This window comes from Aphis gossypii, chromosome 2, assembly GCF_020184175.1.
Source record: "Aphis gossypii isolate Hap1 chromosome 2, ASM2018417v2, whole genome shotgun sequence".
Classification (NCBI taxonomy): domain Eukaryota; kingdom Metazoa; phylum Arthropoda; class Insecta; order Hemiptera; family Aphididae; genus Aphis; species Aphis gossypii.
Window position 1 is genome coordinate 41,387,848 of NC_065531.1, and position 19,895 is coordinate 41,407,742.

At 25.6% G+C, this 19,895-nt stretch overlaps 2 protein-coding genes across 5 annotated transcripts in view; both read left to right on the plus strand.

Annotated features, from left to right (window-relative positions):
* Positions 1–19,895, plus strand: part of LOC114120430 (constitutive coactivator of PPAR-gamma-like protein 1 homolog) — a 77,203-nt gene that overhangs the window by 50,573 nt on the left and 6,735 nt on the right. The window lies entirely within an intron of this gene.
* LOC114120932 (golgin subfamily A member 6-like protein 22) lies at positions 24–19,707 on the plus strand. 4 transcript variants are annotated; one of them, XM_027983039.2, is made up of 10 exons: positions 24–190; positions 244–349; positions 2,410–2,596; positions 4,384–4,575; positions 7,203–7,548; positions 9,131–9,310; positions 10,555–10,736; positions 13,736–13,948; positions 16,328–16,483; positions 16,552–19,588. In XM_027983039.2, exons 1-10 carry the CDS (start codon positions 56–58, stop codon positions 16,586–16,588), a joined length of 1,734 nt encoding a protein of 577 aa, XP_027838840.1. In that variant the 5' UTR covers positions 24–55; the 3' UTR covers positions 16,589–19,588. The 4 variants fall into 4 exon arrangements, with proteins under 4 accessions (XP_027838840.1, XP_050055834.1, XP_027838855.1 ...); XM_050199877.1 differs by lacking the exon at positions 13,736–13,948 and having other exon boundaries at positions 16,552–19,707; XM_027983054.2 differs by lacking the exon at positions 9,131–9,310 and having other exon boundaries at positions 16,552–19,593.

The following is a 19,895-nucleotide window of genomic DNA, read 5'->3' on the forward strand; positions in this document are numbered from 1 at the left end:
CTCTACTAACACTATTTAATTTTTACCAGCATAAAATTTAAATTATATCTTAACAATGGGGAGCAGTGTTACGGAATCAACGTCTTCAGATGTGTTGGATTTGACAAATTTTGATACATGTGGACATTTAAGTCCTTTTATACTGACAAGTCCGCGATCACTGTTAGCGTGCCGCAAGGCTAAAATAAAGGCAAGTGGTATAGCTAGTATTAGTATCTGTATTGATATTCAGCATTTTCATAGCCTAATGAATTATTGTACAAGAGTGCTGCAGACATTTCTAATGACCTTGATGTGTCAATTAAGTTAGCGTATCCAGTTTATCAACAACACGAAAAAATTAGACAAGGTAAGTATTATTGAAACAAATATTCAAAAAATGTGTTTTTACTAATTAGTTCATTTATGAAAAAATGTATTAACAATTAAAAAATCTAATCTAGGTTCTTAATATATGGCTAGATATTTAAAATTTAAGAAATTAAAGGGTATTTTATTGAAAAAAATAGTAAAAATAAAATTTATAACAGTCAACAATATAACATTATGATTACAATATCTAATTAGTAAACCTATTTAGTGGTTAGGTACCTATTTTATTTTTTTTGTAGATAAATAATTAGATTTCTATTGATGGTTTTCAACCATTATTTATTAAATAAATAACAAGAAATACAGTGAAAAAACCTAAAAAAAAATGATGTGATTATAATGAATCTGAACTTTTATATTTTCAACATGTTTGTACATTTTTTGCAATAATGATAATATTTTAGTTTTATCTTTATCAATTGTCATCGATCAATCCATAGTAAATTTGTTATGTTGGTTGTAATCTGAAGATCCAATAGTAAAAAAAAAAAAAAATTCAGGTTCATGTACTTTACCTCATAAATACAATTATTGAGTTATAACTATTATAACAAATAGAGGGACGGGGACCTTTAGATTATTAAAATAAGATTCCAGATGCAGTACTATGATCATAGCGCCCTAGCTGCTGCTTATTGGAATTTAGATTTATCATTTTTATTAGTACTCTAGTGTTTAAGAAGAACAAGTCTCGTTCATGTTTTTCAAATGACATTCGAACGTCACTCACTTATAATAAATACCTAGTACATTAGAACGTAAATTTCAATGCATTTTATATTTTTAAGGGATCAAACGAATTTTAGGTTACCTATTAAAATTACATTTAAGAATATTGTTATTTATGAACTCATATTTCATACCTTATTCACTGTTTTCATTTAAATATTTATTTATTAGTAATTTTAATGAACTAGATACTGAATTAACGTAGGTATTCAGTTAGATTCCTAAGTACTTGTACATATTGTTCCTTAAAAAAATGAACGTGAACGGATATTTCTAACGTATTGAACATGAATAAATTTAATTTTTATACGATCTTTTTGAACAGTTGTAGTAAAGGTAAGAATATTGAATTTTGCTTTTTTTAAGTTTATCTAATACTTATTGATTAAGTTGTTATAAAAGCTCATTACGATGGGCGGGGTTTCTGTTAGGTCCTCTAAGTTTGCTTGGTTACGACATTAGGCATTTTAAACGGATTGGTCGATTGGTGTACATTTTATTACCATCTTATTACTAATATGTTAATTAAGATAATAATCATAGACGCAAATAGAAGGGGGGCTAAGCCCTCCTAAACTTTGTTTAGCTCCCCCCCCCCCAAATCTCAAACACTATTTGCGCCTATGATAATAATAATAATAATTTGTGAATTTCTTATAATACATAGGTAGTTATAGGTTTTTAGCTATAGGTATTCGATTACACAATATTTACATATGTGGATATATGCCTGTATAGTTACATACTATTATACTATTATAGTATAGGTAGATACCTACCTATATAGATAGGTACATAATATTACTTGTTATTAATGTAAGATAGTTGCCTACCTACTTATTTTAAAAATTAATTCTTAATAAAATAAATGACAAGTGATGGGGATATTCATAGGCGTAACTTGGCGGGGGCGAATGTGGGCAACTGCCCCCACCAACTTAAATATAATATTATAGTTAAATGCAGGCTGTTCTGAGACGCATAACACACTAGTACCTAATATTATGTTTATTTGCTACAAAAATTATTTTTACCTACACGTGAAAAGAGTCCAAGTTTTGCCTATGGGGATATTGAATATTTAAAATTAAATTAAAAATATTCCTGTTAATTATAATTCTATAATGTGTAACGTGTCTTTGATATTAAATAATAATTAACGAATTATTGGTCAGTGACATTAATAATTCGTTCGGATTTTATGTCTACAATTCTATAGCTCTATAGGACATTAACTGCCAGGGTAGGTATTATTAATTTATTATTTTATATTTATTACATGTAATTGCATGTCTATGCGTCATGTAGAAAAACTCGAAGCATGTAGGCAAGAAAGAAATAAACTGTTATACTGTGAAACTATAACTGATAATACATCAACACGAAAAAAAAGAAAACAATGTCTGAGAAAAGAAATGTCGTCCTATCGAAACAATATCGCTTCAAATATGCGACGTACCAAGTCTATTCAAAATAAATTAAATGAAGATGAAAAGTAATTTTTTTGTTATAAATTATAACATATTATTATTAGTTACTTAAATGTTAGGTATTAATAAATATTTATAGAATTGTAAGATTATTTATAAATATTACAATATCTGGATGTATGAGTGCTTATAGCTAGAAAGCTAGATAGGTACATAACGATTACTTATTTAATATTTATTTAAAACATTAACATGTATTATATATTTAGAATTTATGGTGTTTAGGGTGCCTGTTATAAAGAAAACGCCTCAATGGTATTTAAAAATGTATAGATAGGTATCTAATCACTTAAAACTGAAAATTGAAAAAGAAATCTTTTTTAATGATTCTATTAAAAATATAATTTTCAGTTATTAATCATTAATAATTTAATATCTTAACTATCTTACCATGGCGTTTTTATAAAATTAGAGTCTTCGTCATTTTTATTATATAAAAGTTTTGTATCTAAAAAAAAAATTGTAATTGATTATTATATATGTAGTATTATTCTTAAAATAATATATTAAGAATAATAGGTACTACATAGAAAATCTTTAGTAGGTTCAACAAAAGTGAATTACATAAAATTACATGTTCTTCCAATAAGGTACCTATACAAGAAGTTTGCAATTCTATTTACAATAAAGAAATTAATTCATCTAAATAACAATAACAATAACAGACACTAAAGAGAACATATTATAGCTTATAATTTGCCAGTAAAATATACGAATGAATCCTATGGTCAATCCATTATTGACTATTTAGGTTCTACCTATTTTAATCAGATGCCGACATTATACAAAAAAAATATTCATGGAGGTCTAGTTCATGAGAAAAAAGTCGTCTATAAATGGCTATTTGTAGAATTAATTACTCCTTAAATAAGAGTCCGCATTCCAGTGTTTTCAGTGATTATGATTTTTATTTTATCTGATTTGTTTATGAATATTATTAATACTAACTACGAAATTTTAAAGAACGAATTTTGAATCTTGCTACGTTTCTCTCGTATATATTTATTTTTATGATGTTTAATGTTTCTCGTATACATTATTTATATATTATTGTATTGTATTGTAAACTTTAACTGGTCAGTCTAATATGACTGATTTTGTATTCTTATTCTTATTTTTATTTATTTTATATTTTATTTAATGTATACTTATTGAGATATTTTGTTTCTTTTTGTGAAAGAATGTACCTATTTAAGAAATTTCTTTTATTTTTTTGTTTTTTCCATCACAAGCTTAGGCTTAAAGGAGTAGATATATTTCTTTGCTTATGCATTTCATTGTATGTATAGAAAAAAAAATAAAAAAAAAAATTAGCAGATGTGGTTTTGCCCAGGGCTCCAATATTTGTTGCGGCGACCCAGCCTATTCTTACTCTATATGCGAACTTTGGGAGCTATAGTTAATTTTTTCTTCTGATATATAGTATATATAGTTATATCAAGTGTAGAAATTAGACAATATAATGAATTATTATTAATAATCCATATTCATAACATCATACGAGTAGTTTATAAATATAAATCACTAGACAACTTTAACCCAAATATTTTTTCGTAACTTGAATTTTCTCTCCCCAAAACTAAAAAAAATATACATTTAAGTAAATATTTTTTATTTTCATTATGAATATGATTATTTAGTCACTTTGATAACTATAGTAGGTAATGTTTAAACGAAGTCATTTGAATAGGACGAATAAGCATTATATAATATAGCTCATTCAAAAATCTAATTTAAGTCTCCCGCTTATTAATACATAGAAATCTATAATATTTATAAATTTATAATACAGAAACGTACGCCATAATGTAACAAAAAGACGAAAACGCCGTTGTAAAAAATCAAAAAGCATTAATGACTTAATGGATTTAAAAGAATTGTGTAAAGAAGTTGATCGGATTGCAATTCTCGAAAGATGTGAACCAGATACCAAGACTAATAAGCAGAGACCTATTCAAAAACGTTCAAAATCTGGAAACGCAAGGTAAATATTTTAGTTTTCTACTTTTTATAATAGAGGTAACCATTAATTATTTTTGAAAAAATTTACTATGTAAAATACGAAGATTTTCAGCTATTCTTATGTAATTTATTGATTTTGTTACAATTACTATTGATGTATGATCATTATTAATAGTGATCTAAAAGAATTTTATGATAATATGGCATGTAGGTATACGAATAGTGCCTATAAAAATTTATATTACTTACATAAAAAACTATAAATGCTTGTCAAAAATTTAAAAGAAAATTAAATATTAAAATATAATTAATTATTTAATTGTTCGCACTGGAAATTGTAACCGTTTTATGTCTTCCGGAATTAAAAGAATCCGTGGAATCAAAACGTTTTCGTCTTGGTACTTCCCTTTAAAAAGTATGGTTTCGATAAATGATAATGCTATTTATTAATTTCTTCACCGCAAGTCGGATGCCATTGCATAATTATTATCTTTGATTCAGTAAAGTGACAAGAATTGGTAGGAAATGTAATGTATCCAAACAATGAGTCAACAGGTATTTTGCTATTATCAACATCGAGCAATTGTTTGGAAAACATTTCTCTAGATTGGTCGTTCTAAAATTTAACTCTCATGTTCATATTTAATTTGAGCGTTTTTACGTATTTTCATAAAAACGGATGGCTTAAAACATGCGTTAATTTCGTCGGCTGGTGTTGATCGTGATATTACAGGTATACCACCTGCCAATTAAATCATTACACCACGAAATCGGCATTGGTTTTTTTGTAAATCTTATAACGTGTGGCCTAATGCTTCCAAAGATTTTTTATGTGTCATCGTACACTCATCCCAAACTATTTATCTGCTTTGTTGCAACACTTTGGCCCTCGCAGAATTTCTCGAAAGGTTGCAAGTTGAAGTTACATTTATTTTTATGTTCAACGGCATTTTGACTACTTGAGTACGGAATGAGCTGTTCGACCCGCTGCACAAAATGAAAATGAGTAAAATAATCATTCAATTCATCTGATTTTAAAAATGGGAGACCAACAAAATATTTTAAGAAAATGCAATTATATCTGAATTTTTTTGAATTCTTAACTTATACCAACCGTTTAAATTTTCTTTCACCAATTTTGACCTAAATGAAACCTGCATTTTTTCATTTGAACTGATGGCCACGCGCTTATGCACGATTAGTAATAATGAGTGGTTTGCGTTTTCAAAATCAGACTTAAATTTGACAAAACCAAATAAAACCGGACGCAATTGCCAATTTATATAGTAATTTAGATTTATGTAGGTACCCAATTATTAGTTTTTTTTATTTCGGGACGCAATTAATTTTTTCGGCCACCATTCAACTACGTAGCTGCATTGCCTAACGAAACAAGTGCAAGCGCGATATTATTTTTCGATCTAATCGTTGCCAAAATCAATGATGTCAAAAAAGTTTTTAATCCTATCTATTTATTTATTTATTTATCTTGAGTTACATTGGAAACCTGCAAAAGTGCCGTACAATATGTTATAAGGTATAGAATTTACACGTTTATTTTAATTGTTATTCTGCTATTTGGGGTGGAGACGAATCTAACAAATCAGAGATCATCGAAGTTATAAATAGTCTTTAAAGTTGTTAAACTCTTTATATATATAGACTAAAAATAATGGTAATTTTGATCTGAAAAATTATTTTTTTACAAGAACATCGACACATCGTAGTATTTTATATTTTTAATAAGTTATGTAATTTTATTTTCTTAATTTTTCTTGAAAAAAAATAGTATGGGAGTTTGTTATTTGCACCGAAATAAAGATACCTTCGTAATTTGCTACAAAACGAATATCTATTAGTGATGAGCACTATCGAATAGTAATCTAACTTAGTAGACCCGAACGACAATAGTAATTGAAATATTATTATTATTTTACAATTTTTCAATAACTAACTTTTTTATAATAATAAGACTTTTTATTTGTAGTATAAAAATACATACTAAATTATAGTTTTGCTTAAAATAATGCAATTATTATTTATTATAATATTATATAAAATGTTTGTTAATTGTTATGTATTATTATATTATTATTTTAAGATATTATAGCTTTTAGTTAATACTGACGTATCGTATTACGATGTAAATATTTATTAGGTGAGTGAAATAACCACTTATAATCAATAAACGGAATATTCAATGTTTTAAGCTTCTCGTAGTTTAACTTATATTATACTCAAATATCTCAATTTGTACGATTATTCTTACGATTATACACATACACACACACACATATACACTTTTAGGGGTGGATGTTTCAACCATTAACCGTATTTATGCGAAAATATATATTAATTAATAAAGATTTCTACAAAATTTGATTTCATTGGGTTCTAATTCATATTTTATACTATAAACAAAGATTGATAACTACAACTAGGGGAGTGTGTAAATTCTACTATATGTAATATAGGTGTATTATATTTGAATAAAAAGTTCAAACACTACTAAAATAAATTTTGACGCCATCTACGACACGTAAACACTCACAATTACAACTTAAATGAACTTTTCTAAAGATTACATTTGTTAATCTATATGAAATGTATAAGTTATCTATGATGACTAGGTAATTATTGTGATTTCAGAAGTTTAATGGACATCAGTGGTATTCATATACCAGACCAAGACCGAAAAATTTTGGACAGTATGAGGCGAAAACGTGAAGAAAGACAGTATGGAGAGGATTTAGCGCATAGGGTAAATATATTCTGGGAACAAATGCGCGAAGAAGAAAAACGATTAACTAAAGAACAAAAGCAAAAATGGCAAAATTTTATAATGGCAAAAAGAAATGTAGAAAATGGAGTCAAACATATGCGTTTGGATGAACTGCGTGTTGCATTTGAAAATAACCAAAGACAGCTGGAGGAACAGATTATACAAAAAGACAAAAAAGTTAATGAACTTAAACAACAAATCGAAGACCGTAAGGTATAATAAATTACATATTAATATCAATGTTATTAAACATAATAGGTATGTATTCTGTTATATAATTTTATTATTCCCGTTCTATATATATTATATGTTTATGTATTTGGATCAGTTGTATTGTAGTTTTCATTCATATTCACTTTTCTTATAGGTTACAGATAAGTACTACTCATTCAGCTTACATGGCATAAAATAATGTATAAAATATGCCCTTTGTACATTCTATCTATAATATGTTATTTGTTTAGCGATATTATGAAAATAAATCTAAAAAATTTGCTCTTATGACACTCAAGGCCATAACTGAAAAAAAAATTCGGGGGGGGGAGGTCCAACATGTTTTCAAATATATAGATACTAAAAACTTTTCATTTGTACATTAAAAATATAAAATAATATATTTTCTACTTTTAAAAATTCTTGGGAGGGGGAGGGGTCCGGACCCCTGGGCCCTCCTTACAGTTACGACCTTGATGACACTTTATACTATTATAGTCTATAATTCAACTTTAATACTTAATTTTCAATCTATATATACGTGATACACTAATATGTATAAATATAAATTAATCTTACATATTTTATTATGGATTTATTTTTAAATTTAGTTTTCAACGGTTATCTTCATTTTCTTGTGAAATTATAAAAAATAAGTAACAATGTAGGTAATAAATCGAAACTTGTGATGGGATTTTAAAAATGTAAACCAAAAGGTTTTAATTAGGTACATAAATGTAGGTAGTAGGTGTATAAGGTATAATATTATAGGGTATAAAAGGATTGAATGAAGATCATTTAACGTAGTGTTCAATATTTCAAAACACACCTTACGTTTTTGAAAATATTTACGTAAGTTTTTTTTACAAATCATAATTTTTGGAAAATATATGTTTTTACAAATTTTAAAGTTATATTCTCTTAATTACTGTGATACATAAAAATAGAATTTCGATCAAGTTACTTATAAGTTTTGATAATTAGAATAGTAGATCAAAATTTTTATGGTTAGGGGTACAGCATTAAACCGTTCCGTTCATCAAAACTTTAAATACCTACTTGATTAATTTTATTAAATTTTTTTTAATTCATAAATTTCTCATTCAAAATTTGATATATATATATGTCCAAAATATTCTTATTTAAAATAAGGAGTGTAAAATGCATGTTATTATTAAAATAATTAAAATTTTAAAAATTATAACGATAAAAAATACGTTTTTAACGACGTAAAAAATAATTTTTATGCACATTTTCATATTTTTTGAAGTAATGTGTATCTTATATTAAACAGATCATCTGGTATATTACAACACTTAAAATGTATATTATTCAATCAATTATTTCAAAGTTATTATGCGTTTAATCATCTACCGTAAATTATGTTAATTATAAAATATAATGAGGTTATTTTTAAATAATACTCCATCTACTTTGGCCCTTATTTATCTACCAAGATAAAACTATTATTGTAAACATTAACTCGCTTTACTTAAAAAAAAATAAATACAATCTAACATTTTTGAGATAATATTTCGTTATAATTGGTTAATTAAGTACCATACTTGTATATATTTTATAGTTGTTTGAAAACGCATTAAAACAAGATACAGAGTTCAGGAAGCATAAAATCGTGAGTGACAATAATTTTTATGAACAAATGAACGCTCTTCAACACAAAAAAAGATTGCATGACATAAATCTTTTGAAACAGAAAAAAGCGGATGAAATAAGAAACAAATCACTTCAAATAAGTCAAGAAGTAATTTTTGTACATTCGAAAGCCGTTTTCAAGAATATCGATAAATTTTTTTACTGTTTATATATTTTAATATTTTTTTTTCAAAATTATAATATGTAAAATTAGTACAGAAAACTGTACTTGTTTTTATAACGCAACTTATTAAATCTATTGATGAGATTGAATCTTAAAAATCAAATGAAATCGTGAATATGAGGCATGAGCTAATTTATATAATTATTGTATACATTTACGATATCAGCATAAACTGTCACTTAAAATTCGAAACAATAATTATAAAAGCTTGATATTCATATAAGTAGTTGTGTTTTAACTTTTCACTTATTTTTAGTATTTTATTATGTTATTATAGCTATAGGTAATATAAAAATATTTGTAAATTTGAATAACTTATTATTTATCATCTATTACTATCATGTTTTATTATTACTTAGAAGATTAGAAGACGCCACATAGTTTTACCTACATGATCAATTTGTATCCGTCTTACAAACATACAACATACTAAATAGATATCAAATTAGAGTTTAATAACACCAATTTTGTGTTATTATATAGGTATATATAGTATATACAATATAATATATAGGTTAAATTTTTGAGTAAATTAATTTTTTGAACTTAAGAAGACTAAATAACTGTTTAATGAGGTAAAAACGTTTTTTTTTTCTTAAATTAAAATTAAAGATTAAGATTATTATTTGTTTAATATAAATATGCAGTTTAGCGTTGGGGAAACATATATGAGAACAGTATTTTTGCATTAGAATTTCCAAAATTGCATCGTACATAGAAGAGAAGAGTACTGCTGTAGTGTTTTTTTATTGATATCAATTATCTCACTATAATTTAGTAAGATGATGTACGCCATAATTATTGTCTCCGTAATTTTAAGATTCATTTTTATTAATAAATTACTAGTGGTTTGGCGTGCTTTTAAGGTTTTTTTTATAATAATTAAATTTATAACGAGTAATAAGTATCTATATTATGTGTAATATTGCAATTTAAAAATGTTAATAACTTGCTTAAAAATTAAAAAAAACCATAAAATTATAGTATACAAATACAGACATTTTTTTTTTCAATTTTCAATTTAATAATGGATCAAATAACTCTAATATTTAAGCTTAACAGAAAATTGGTTTTAATGAACTCAAATTTGATATTTCTGTAAAATTAAATTTACATAATATTTTATGATGTGGTCATATGATGAATACATATTGTTCTTATATTTATAGAGAATTATTTCGTCAAATCGTTTGGAAGAATTGCGACATGCTGTGCAATTAGAGCGAATTCAAGCACGTCATGATGATACAATCCGTCGCAAATTCGACGAGTGTCAAGCAAAAGAACGCAAGGCTTTTCAAAATCATTTAGATAAAATGTCCATGCGTATGCGAGAATTAGCTAATAAAAGGTAAGTGACATTTTTTTCATGGTAAGTATGAACAATATGTTGCCAAAAAGTATAGGTCTACCTTTTCTTTGTCAAAGGTGATTTTATAAAGATTGTGAAAAAAAATTAAATAGTTATTAGGTACTTGTTAATTAACCTATACTTTAAGGTTATTAAAAAAACATAAGAAGCAATAGGATTGTTGAAAATATATTTTGTTAATAATAAAGAATTATACCGCTTACGTATGTAAATTGTTAATAATAAAATAAGAAAACAACATAAAAATAAATTTTAATTTCAAAGTCTATCAGTAACTATTAAGGTATGTCTTCATAACTAATCAAAAAAAGATATAACTCGTCAATAGCTCAATTTTTTTTTAAGTCATATCTGTAATACTCTCAATAGATATAAAATGTATGTGCTAGATCAGGCATGTAAAACTCAAAGTATCAAGTGACAAGTCCTGGTTCTCCGAATCCAAAATTTAAAAGTAAAACCACACTAAAAATTAGTAACCAATTCGCAATAATTTGTAACCACAAAATCAGAATTTATAATTTGGGCCTTAACCCCTAAATTATTTTTTTTCTTTAAGGTGTATCTATGGTTGACGAAAGGTTATTTAAAATTGTTTTGTTCGTCTATTGTATTTAAATTTATAAAGTACCTAGATCTACCTATAGGCTATAAGTACTTATCAAATTGTAAATCTACACGCATAGTATAATTATATTATACTGGTATTTATTACATAATATTTTATATCAAAATGTAATATGAATATTGTATAGTTTATATTATATTTTAACAGTATATTTGATACAACATAGATTTTTGATGTAATGTACATGTGTGCAGAGACGTATTTCGGAATTTTGCACCCGATCCTCTGAGTGCCATTACTTTTTTTATCACCTAAATAACCCATGTAACGTATTATATCAAAATGTTCTAAAAATTTACACCACGGGGCCCAAGCCCCCCTGCCCTCCTAAATACGTCACTGCATGTGTGTGAAACAAGATGTGGAGTAAAATTAATAAAAATATTTTATATTGAAATGTTTCTTTAGAACACAGTGAACATACACTAAACAACAATAACAACTTAATGAACTATATAACACTAATATAGGTTAATATTATATTCAGTGAAACTTCCATAAAACGAAATCTTTTCATGGTGAACAAAAAAAAATCGTATTATAGAGGAATTCGTTAAATAGAATTAACGCATGATTAACAATGAAGGTCATGGTTCTCAAAAATAATTTGTTTAACAGAAAATTTTGTTACATGGAAGTTTCACTGTATTTATATATTTTAATACAATAGACGAAGACTTGAAAGCAATAATGGGCTAAGTATCAAAAAGTTGTTTTTGAGTTATTCAATGTTTTAGGTTATACCCACGGCATATAGTTCTCACGACATTTGTTTGGACTTTTTGTACACCAATATTATGTCGTGGCACATAGCCCTTTTTATAGGTTTTTGGTGATGGCACATAGCTCGGTTTTTCGAGTCTAACTCAATTTTTTTTTTTGGACCTCTGCCCATAATTGATTTCAAGTCTTCAGATGATCAAACAATTTTTAAATAACACGTCAACCTTGATAATCCATATGAAAAAAAATTATTTGGGGGTTAAGACTTACGTTAAAAATTCTGATTTTGTGGTAATAAATTATTACGAATTGGCTTCTAACTTTTAAGTGTAGCTGGACCAAGAAATTTTTAATTCGGCATGCTAGGCTGAAGAACCTTCAAGTGGACCAATTAAATTGAATAGTTTACTATGCCTATGCGAGTCATAAACATTTATCGAAAGAAAAACATTTTTAAAACTTTTTATTAATCTAATATATACCTATTATATATAATAATATAATATATATGTTATATGTTATATTATAACTATCAATACAGGAGGTTGAAAGGTTGAAAAAATACGAGTGCGTTTCGTAATAACCCTTCATTTAAAATTCCGAGCGGTTCCAGAATACGGTACTGCCCGAGTGCGTCCCAAGAAAAGAAGGCCATATTTTGTCGTAGCTCAAGTATATTCCAGTTTATTTAGAGCAGAGGTCAGAAACCTTTTTGGTGTCAGGGGCCAAAAAATAAAAATAAAATTTTCACAGGCCATACATTTTATTTTATTTACAGTTTATCAACTAACATAAATACATAATGTGGTATTCCATAATTTATTCTAATTATAAATGTTGATTGCCGACTGCATAAAATCGCTTCACGGGCCGCGGGTTCCCGACCTCAGATTTAGAGTTACCCTGGGTGCACTACGAGGAAGTGAACTGACTTTCAACCCCAAATATTTGATTTTTTTATTATAATTTATTATAATTTTTTTTTTAAACTTTGGGTGAGTGTAATAATTTTTACCTAAAATTTATATTTTTATACTATTTACTTATTTATTTTTGGTTAAAATTTTCATGCAGTGATTCTTACATAATTGAATCTAGAAATTATTATAAAATGTAAATATTAATATTTTAATAAAACTGTTAATTGCATACACATTACTATATATTATACTGTGCGTAGTTGTCAAAGATTAATGTTATAGTTACGAATGGTATAGGTTTATAATAGGTACCAATATAGTATATTATCAGCAATAATATTGCGGACGAATTTGGGTTATTAAAAATGTACAATATAATTAGCGGGACGCATTTGGGAGACGGTTTAATTTACATTGTATAATTATAATTATATTATATAGGTATTATTATAAAGATCATCATATATTTAACGAAATCGTTTAAAATGAAAATACTCGTGTACAATAATTATTATGTTTAAATTAATTAATAACAAAACACACCTATCATAGTGAATATTATATATTATTAATAAGGTTAAGTGCACTTCAGTTGAAATATATAATATAAAATATAGATATAACTGATTAATTATGTTGATTTGACAACAATGTATAACAAATTTATAAAAATGCTTGTATATTTATGTTATACATAATTTAATTAGTTTGCAGAGGGAACAACACATGGGTCAAGTTCATAGAGTAGCTAGAGAACTTGAGGATGGAATGCAAAGATGGCAAGATCGTATAATGTTAATGCAATATGAGCAATTAAGAAGAGCTAAAGAAAATGCAGCTCTGTACACTGATAATAAAAAACTCAGAGCTGAGATTGAAAATAAACGTAGGGTTATAGAACATTCTGCTAAAATACAAAGGTGATTTTTTCTAAAATATGAATAATAATTTTTATCTATATTTATGTAAAAAATATTGAAAGTTCTATAATAAGTCATGAAAATGTAATAATTAAAATAAACAGGTGCCTAAAAAATTGAGTAAAACGTACAATGTGTAATATGTAGGTTGTCTTTTAGATTCTATACAGAGTGAGGAATGTATTAATTTTACAATGATCTGTGTGTTAATTTTTGTGTGTCTGTGCGTATACCATAACTTGTCGAAATAATGTTTCAATTTAAAACTTCAGGGTTAGTTTTCGATGGCAAATTGAATATTCTTAGTGCATTAAAAGTAAGAACTTTCCAGCAGTTATCAAACAACATCGGAAAAAACAAAAAAAAAGTAATGAAAATACGGGAAGTTTAAGCAAAACTAGTTTTTGACAAAAATCAATTTTTTTGACAATCAAATAATTTTAGATTTTTGTTTTTGTTAAAAATTATTAGTCGTAGAATCTTGAAACATACACCAGTTGTTTAATTTGACCTTTTTTATAGGTACAATATTTAATTTTGGCTGCATACTAATTGCGTCCCGCGGCAACAATTCCTTCCGAATTGCGTCCCAAGTATTTTTTGGGGTCATACTAATTGCGTCCCGGTTATTTTTCGGGTTCATACTAGTTGCGTCCCAATTTTTTTTTTGTGCATAAGTACTACATAGCAAATACGTCTCGTATATTTTAAAAACTAAACAATATTTCCCTTCCCATTTTTATACAGACTTAGGACTGTCTGTAATAATATTTACATAATTACTACTACAGGTAGGTTAAAAATATTGTTTTTGCTTTTTATATTAATTATTACATTTGTAATTGTATATGTATAAAAATATTAAAAAATATATAAATATAAACTGTAGTAAAAAAAACTGTATAATTGTAACTATATAAAAATATTAAAAAATATAAATTGTAGTATAAAAAGTATTACGGTACTGGTAAAAATTTAAAAGATAACGTTTTTATGAATTCGAATCTACTAATTTTTTTTTGATTGAAAATCTGCCATTGCTTGTTTTAAAAATTGTTCTTTATTAATTATTGATGTTGTACGGTTCTTTAAGTGAGTGCTACGTTGTTTTATATAAATATCAGTTTGTAACCTCTTCAGAGTATCTATAAATTGAAAAATGTTTCGATGGGCATTATAAAACATCGCGTTCAATTTCGAATGAAAAGATTCACAACTATTAGTAGTTCGTATGGTTGTAGCTGAGTATTCTGCCCATAATGAAGGTGGAAAACTAGATTCCGGTAGAATATATGTATCTAATATATAATCAGTGAATATATCTATTTTTTCATCTAACGGTTTAACAGATATTAAATCATCTGTGAAACAGTCGATCACTTCGTCAGGACGCAGAAACGGTAATCCAAAAAAATATTTTAAGTATTTACTTGAATCGCTGTCAATTTTATACTCAGAACTTAGGCCAATCGATTGTATTTTCCTATATAGTTGATCAAAACATTTCAGCTCTATAGTAATTTGAATTTTATCAATATATGGTATTATAAGTTTCTTTTATGGCACATATCAAAAACAACTATTTTTTCTTATTTTTAAGTTCGTTTTTAACTGGTCCGTATATTTTTCAACAACTTTCTCTTAAAAATATGTATCTTTTACTTATTTCTTTGTGTAGATCACATTTCATTAGTACCTAAACATGCTAATTGGTTTAGGTATGAACTAAATACCGTTATTTTTCATTTTCTTGATTACTAGAATTAGGTTCACTTATTTTAATACAATAATAATAGGTATATTTATATTCTATTCAAAATATGCATATAAATTATGATTTGACATTAAAATTATATGTTGTGAAAATTTTTTTCATTCATTATTACATGTTTTGTAATTGATCTAATTTAATGCTTCTAAATTATGAGAAATATTATCAATTTGTGAGTATAATGTTCATATTTTTCCTCTTACCGATTAATAAATAACATTTATGTATTATATACGATGTTACTGATTAAGATTTTAAAATCAATGCATAATTATCAACAATATTTACATGTAATACATATTTATTCAATCTGTACCTAGATTTTTACTTCACAGAAAAAAAAAACTATGACATTTTTAAAAGTGAATACATTATCATTTATCAGTCAGATAATGAATATTCAAATTTTAATTACATTTTGTACTATGTATACGTATTGAGTTGATCTTTCTAATTCATAAAACGTATTATATTAATATATATATTTTTAAAAATCACATAAACCTTATTTGTTTTAAAATCGTTTCTTGTTAATTTTTTTAAAATATCATAATATATTATATTAAACTATACATTTTTTTTTTAAAATATAATTAAAATATTTATAGAGTTAAAGAAGCTGAAAGAAAACGATTGTGCAATATTAAAAAAGAAATTGAAGAAGAAGAAAATAAAATAAAAAGAATTAAACAAAAGAAAGATTTAGAAATCCAAATGGGCCGAAAACTGGCATTAAGTACAGCTGAACTGAGAAAAGAAATTCGGTTAAAAAATTAATTTATTTTTGAACAAATTTTAAAATGATCAAACGATTAATTGTTTTATTTTTTAGACGCAGTACAGAATTGGATTTGTTTAACACACGATGATGAATATATTTTGATGTATTATACTTAATATTTATAATATTGTAAATATTAAGGACTATAAGAAAAAAGTAAATTATATGTATGTTTAAGTTTAGTATTTATCCTATGAAATTGTTTAGATATTATTTTTAATTATTTTTAAGTAAATTCTTGCTCTCTACAAATAAGTAAATAATTTTTTTATTATAACTATTATAGTATAATGATGCGTTTAAAATATTGTTAAATCTGTGTGTTTGAATCGAATTTCAATTATTTTTTCGAAGATTTGAAAGTATGAAAGTATTTTCTTTTGAACAAATTGTGGTATATGGCTTTGTTGCTAAAAAATCAGATAGTCATTACCCAGTTTGCTTGATCACAGCACAATAATTCAGTGACAGCGACCAAACATTACGCTATACCAATGACTAAGCGCTAGATTTAGAATATATTTATTAGGAGGGGGGGGGGGGTCTTAAATAAAATTTCAGCCTAAATTTTATAAAAACAATGTAAATACAATGTAAGTTAATAGTTAAATATTATTATTCAAAGGTTAGTCAGTACAATTAAATAAACAAAAGGTGAGTCATACCTAATCTTGTTAGGTAAAATTAATTTTAAACGAAATATAAAATATTAGAGTGTATGAAAAAATTATAAATAATTGAGAAAGTATCGGTATCACATCTTTCAAAAGCTTTTAAATATTTATTTGGAATTCTTTTTTATTTGTCAAATAAGTATCGTAAAATTGAAGCTCTTCTTTAAAATATTTTTCTGCAAAATCTTCAGATAAATTCAAATATACAATTATTAAATGACAAAATTATGCCATTATATTGTTACTTTTATTTTAGACATCTTTTTGATTTTTAAAAACCTTCTTTTTATGAATAAAAGGTGAAAAAATTATATTTAAATCAAACACTGACACTGATTTTTCATCAAATCTGTACTCAAGGTTTCAGGTTAAGTCATCTAAAAAGGGAATATATAATACGATACGAAAATAATCTTTTGGGGTTTTTAATTGGTGGATTGGTTCATATAGTAGTTATTTGTTTGATTATTTTTGGGATTTTAATATCGTCATTAATTTCTATTTTTTAGAAATTTTATATTATTATTAAAAATTTAATTAAATTGTTCAGCTCTTTTATGCTTATATTACGTTTGATGTTGACTATCGACGATTACAGCGATTGTGTGCGTATTGTATCGAGCCTATTTGTTAACTAGATTTATATTTTTACTATAATTAGGTTAGGTTAATAAATATAGCCATTAATAAAATAGGAAGGTGCTACACTACAAGTAACCATATATTTTATTGCGTCAAATAAGTTTAAATGTTCCATTAGATTAGATTAACTTTTTGACGACGACCGATAAAAACGGACAAGGCCGTAGCAAGAAAATACATTTTATTGGCTGCCAAAAATAGACATCTTAGAATTCATTAGAGTCTGTGTGTAATTTGTATGTATGTGTGTGTGTGTGGAGGGGGTTTATCGCTCTTTGCCCCTCTCTCTTGAATCCGCTCCTGCAACAGGCAATTTGGACAGAATTTAAAATTAAATTTCAAGCCATTCATTATTTTTATTGTAGTTGTACGAATATTAAAATCTATGCTGATTTATGCTTACAATATAACAAGGATGGCAAAACTGCAGCTCGCATTTTATCGTAACATTTTAATATGAATTTATGTATTTAAAAAAGTATAATATTTTATTAAATTACAATTTATAGGAAAAAATTATAAAAAAATATAGTGTTCTTGATATAATATTTAAATATGTATTTATTTTTATTTTTTATTTTCAATTATTTAACTATTTGTTATATTTATATAAAATAATTATACAATAATACGAGTATAATTTTTTTATCCATTTCGGCTCTTCCATATTTATTTATATATTGGGTGGCTCGCAAGTTCTTCTCGCTGACTACCCCTGCAATATATAATTTAATCCTGGACTGAGGTGTACCTAAATTGCCTATTTAACACGCCGTGTCTAATTTTAAGAATGTAAAGGAGCTGTAGAAAACGTTCTGTCCTCGTATATGTGAGAGTAGATTATACCACCATTTCTACATTTTTGTAAGTATAAAAAAATTAATATCCTAATATTGCAACCATTTTTATCAAAAAATTATGATATATCAAAACGAATTGTTCTGATTAATTGGGCAAATTTTTTCGGATTTGATACATTTTTAAAATAGTTATTTTCAAGGTTTGTAACCGAAAAATATTATCGTTTGTAAAAACAATACATTCATCAATCTACTATAGTATAAATATATACTATTATAATAATAATGTTGCATTTATTATATTTTAAGTGTAATGTTTTCGAAAATATAAAAGAATTGAACAATAACTTAAATAGCACTATTAAAAATATATGTCATGAAATCTGTACTTAGTTTAAGTTGTACATGCTAAGACTTATCTAATATATCTATTTTTTGATCAGAATTGTTTCTCGTATGATTCATCATTATAATTGAATATTCTTATTTAGCACTCACATTACAATAACTTACTCAATTATGAAGTGCTCTCGACTATATCGCACATACTGTATAACTGCAGAGCATTTACCTTCGCACTTTTTTTTTAACATTATTAATAAATATTATAGGTACTATGATAATATTTAATATGTAATATGTATACATAAATAACTATATATTATTACATTAAATTTTAGTTTATATTGATGTGTTTTAGATATTAAATATCGTATTATGTAATTAATTGTAATTATAGAATTTATTCTAGTACAGTAATAGTATAAATTGTACTTCTTTTCAATAAAGTTATAAAGGTAAAATTAAATTTGATTTTGTATGACTAAACTTTTATTTTGATCATTTATTGCATTTATTGACATTTTATATTATCATGGTACAATAATAATATTATATATTAATTGATTTTGTGTTGAAAATGATTGTGTTATAATTACGATTTATTTTTAATGGGGACAAAAAATATTTTTTAAAACATTTTGTCTAAACAAAAAAAAAACATTTGAATAACAATTTGACACAAGTGTTATGTATTGTGTAATTGTGATTATAAATTACCTGTTGTGTTAAACTGTAAAATTATCATAACGAGCGATATTATACAGATTGAAGAATATTTTTATTGTGTGCATTTATTTAACAAAAAAAAACATTTAGTTTTGCTATTCATATAGTTTTTAACGAAAAAAACTAGTTTTTAAATAATGCCATTATTATAACATGTATCTATACAGATGTTAATGGTGTTATACACTTGTTTTATATTTACATGCTTTTT

Bases quoted from the DNA above. Each gene is read 5' to 3' on its own strand.
- LOC114120932 (XM_027983039.2), top strand. From the start codon at position 56: ATGGGGAGCAGTGTTACGGAATCAACGTCTTCAGATGTGTTGGATTTG. The intron at 191-243 runs GCAAGTGGTATA...GCATTTTCATAG, and splicing joins GCCGCAAGGCTAAAATAAAG to CCTAATGAATTATTGTACAA. The intron at 2,597-4,383 runs GTAATTTTTTTG...TTTATAATACAG, and splicing joins AAATTAAATGAAGATGAAAA to AAACGTACGCCATAATGTAA.